A 3,711-nucleotide genomic window follows, 5' to 3' on the forward strand; every position below is an offset into this window, starting at 1 on the left:
AAATATATATTTAATGATAACAGAAGAACATATTCATAATTTTGTACACTTCCTTTCAAATATGAAATAAATTACAGATGACACCCCTGCCAATTCCCCCCCCTCCCTCCCCCGACAGCATAGGAAAAGTAAAATGGTGACAAATTACTCTGATTCCTTCCCTAAATAAGAACTGAAGCCTGTCCAAAAAGCACATGGAGGACTAGCTAGGATGACTGTGAGATGCTGCTGGGTACATGTATATAACTGTGCAGTATTTTAAATGTAGATTGATTGGGTGGGGAGAGGGGCGGGGGAAATAACTGCACATTAAAACAATGTTTGTTTTTGAGACTGTGGAAGTGGGGATTAATGGTTCTACTGTTTGCTTATATAGTTTCATAGTTTCTAGGGTCAGAAGGGACCTGAGAAGATCATCTAGTCCGACCCCCCGCCATGGCAGGAAAGAGTACTGGCGTCAAATAGAAAAGTAATTTTTCATTTGAAATAAAAAATTAGTTATTTCATTGCTAAATGAGACTGTTGTTTTCAAGCCCATTCTCTTTGTTGTGTACTCAAAACTCCTACTGCCCAGTCTTGATCATGTAGGAAAGGGGGTGTCAGGCCTACCTAACTAGTGCTGCTGAAGTTCAGCATGGCCAGAAAGGAAAGAAGCACCTCTTATGAAGCACAGTAAATAAAGCTGGACTGGGAAATAATTTTGTATACTTGTGTATAATTTTTGCTCTTTGTTTACTCAGGACTTAATCCTGCTCCCAATGAAGTCAACAGGAATTATGCAATTGAATTGAGATCCAATTCCTTTCAAGATCAGTCCCTGAGATCCAGCCTGTGGGTGTTACTCCCTTGAAGTAAAGGCAGCCATGTCTTCATTTTTTTTTTAATTTTAAAATTAGCTACTAAGGGTGACACGCAGAGAAAATGCAGAAGCAACCCTAGGAATGAATTTGGCTCATTTGGGTGACACAAGCAGCTAGAAAGCATCTGAACCAGCTACCTGGAAATTTTTTTTAATAAAGGAAATCCATTGATGATTATGGGGCTACCACTTAGGTACTATATATATGTCCTATCCTGGCCCATTGATAAGGGGTATCCCCAGGGAATGGAGGGACAGCTAGTCTCCTCACGGCTTCAGCAACTACTGCTGGAATTGCCCCTGGGGCGCTGCAGTGCCCTGTCTCATGACAAGAGGTATAGCAGTAGTGTTGGGGTGATATTGTGGCTGCAATGGTCCAGGAAAAAAGCCAGGGGCAAGGTACAGTGTAATCCCAGGGCTGCTCCTAAGGTTAGGGAGGAATACAAAGGTGACAGTAAAGCAACCTTTGTTTCCCATATCCCCTCTCCTGTGGCAAGCACAGGTTGGCTTTGTTTTCAAATCCCTGACACAACTGAAAACCCAGAGACCACTTGCTGTGCTCAGTTACATTAGTACAACTGACTAAATTCCCTGGGTGTTGTACCTGTGGGACTGAAAGCAAAATATGGCCTTAAGTTTCTGTAGAAGGAGTTTTCAGAGGCAAAGGAGTACTACCTGCCACTTTCCTCCCCATTTTTATAGACTTATATTTGGGGGGGGGGAATGTTTTTAAGTAGTTTCATAATAAAACTGTGTGCTCTACTTCTCGTTTAATCAAATTATGTATTTTACTTAAATGCAGTCGAGAAGAAAAGGAAATGTGAGGAAAAGATCTATAAATTAATTCAAAACTTAATTTTCTAAGTCAATGTGCAAATCTCTCTTTAAATAAATTACAAATTCATTCTCTGTTTACTTTAGGTAAACAGAAAAATTCATTGTGGAGCACTCATTTTTGCAAGCTAATCAAGAACATTAGGTCCCAACAGATTCATTTAGTAGAAATATAATAGGCATTCCTGCTTGCTTTTAATCTTGCCTAGCTACGAATGCTAAAATGAACAGCAAATTAACCCTGCCTTGGAACAGAGATCTTTTCACAGCTGATATCATCTCTCTTACGGCTTGTAAACATTCCAGGCTCCTTGTCAGTGTTTTCCTGGCTTTCACTCCTTCCCCACAGAAGAGAAGAAGGGAAAGTGCCTGACTACATTTTGCTAGAAAGTAGAAGAATTGTTGAATTCTAAAGGGAGTACTGCGTGTCAGCTCGGCTGTGTTTCCTACCAGAACAAAATATTACGATGTTTTCTGAAAACAATGTATAGCTAAAATGTGGAGGGGATAGTGATTTTTGTCTTTTGGGAGATTTTTGAGGTACATTTTTTGTGTTTTCTGGCCATTCCCTACATGCTTCTTATGAACTACTGTACAAAACAAGACAGTAAGACAAGGCCATTCAAGTTCTATAATCAGATATAAAAGATTTGCAAACAATTTGATATCTTAAAATTGTTCAGTGATATCAGAATTAGCATTAGAACTCTAGACAGGAAAAAAGCTGTAATATTTCATAATGTATGTAATCATGAACAAAAGCCTTTCAAAAAACTGTTTTCACTGTGCTAAAGTAACAATCTAGACTTGTTGTAAGTATGTTATTCTTACAAGTAGTTCGCAGTTATTCTTGAAGGCAAGCCTTGGAGTTTCCTTAGCATAGTGCTGCTGGGGAAAATTTTCAGCATGTCCATCTTCATCTCTAGCCTGAAGGGAAATATAATGGCCTATTTAGGGACTTACAAATAATGGAAGGAAAAAAATAGCTAAAAGCATAACAGCTCAGATCATTAAAACAAACGGGAATTCCAAAATACAACATTATTAAGTAATTTGCTTAAATACGCAGTACACCTTTTAGATATAAGAACTTGGGATGCTGTTTTATTACATAGTTTAGGCTGAACATGCAAATTCACTGTGGTGTAATAATTAGAACAACAAGAGACAAACCCAAAATGAAATATTTGAGCTGGAAATGGCAAGTACTGCAGGGTTTCAGTTTACTTCATTGCATTTTTCAGGATTACATTACATACGTACTTGTTTAAACGTTTTGACATGCTTAAGCAATCCCTATAAAATGTACTTCTATTTTCATTTTAACAGCAAGGCCATAATAAATAGGTTTTCATATTCATAATTTACATGTAATACTATTAAAGATAAATGGATTACCTCTCCATTTTTAAGTAAAGATCTGAATGGAGCAATCATCTACCAAGAACAATGATTCTTCAATCAAATGTGATAAAATATTTAATTAAGAAAATGCATTAAAAGTTACTAGTTATTTTGATCTACACTGTTAATTAAGAAAGCTGAAGTTTAAATTGAGACATTAGCAGATCCCATTAGCAATACTGCTTGCATATAGTATTTACCTTCTAATCTACAACATTTTCTGGTTTAGAGTTAAAGCAAAAGGGAGAAGTAGGTGAAAGGAGGAGTGTCAGCAACACACTCATTACACTGTTCATTTGGGTGACACTTGCACTCTGTTCCACTCTCATCTCATCTAATCCCTGACTGTTCACTCTCTCAGCCTCCTGAAATTCACAGCTGAGCTGTCTCCCTCACATATGGCTTGCATATAATTATGCATATTCCATTTTACACTGCATTAAAATGATGAGTTTCTGGCTCCATGCCAACTTATTTAAATAAGCCCCGATGAACTGGTGGGGGGGTGGGGGAGGGCCACGCACATGATCAGGGGGCAGCAGGGCAGGCCCTATGAGGAGAGGCTACGGGACCTGAACCTGTTCAGCTTCCACAAGAGAAGGCTGAGAGGGGAT

General features: G+C 38.4%; 1 protein-coding gene across 4 annotated transcripts in view; it reads right to left on the minus strand.

The window, feature by feature from the left end:
- SOBP (sine oculis binding protein homolog) overlaps positions 1 to 3,711 on the minus strand; it is a 203,009-nt gene that overhangs the window by 83,026 nt on the left and 116,272 nt on the right. For 2 of the 4 annotated variants that reach the window (XM_019520134.1, XM_019520135.1), the window contains exon 5: positions 2,525 to 2,620. The exons of the other annotated variants lie outside the window; for them this stretch is intronic. In XM_019520134.1, coding sequence (XP_019375679.1) covers positions 2,525 to 2,620 — 96 coding nt within the window. The remainder of the gene's footprint in view (positions 1 to 2,524; positions 2,621 to 3,711) is intronic. 4 annotated transcript variants of the gene reach the window in all.

The sequence above is a fragment of the Gavialis gangeticus genome, unplaced genomic scaffold, assembly GCF_001723915.1.
Source record: "Gavialis gangeticus isolate Ggan-Ray unplaced genomic scaffold, GavGan_comp1, whole genome shotgun sequence".
Classification (NCBI taxonomy): domain Eukaryota; kingdom Metazoa; phylum Chordata; order Crocodylia; family Gavialidae; genus Gavialis; species Gavialis gangeticus.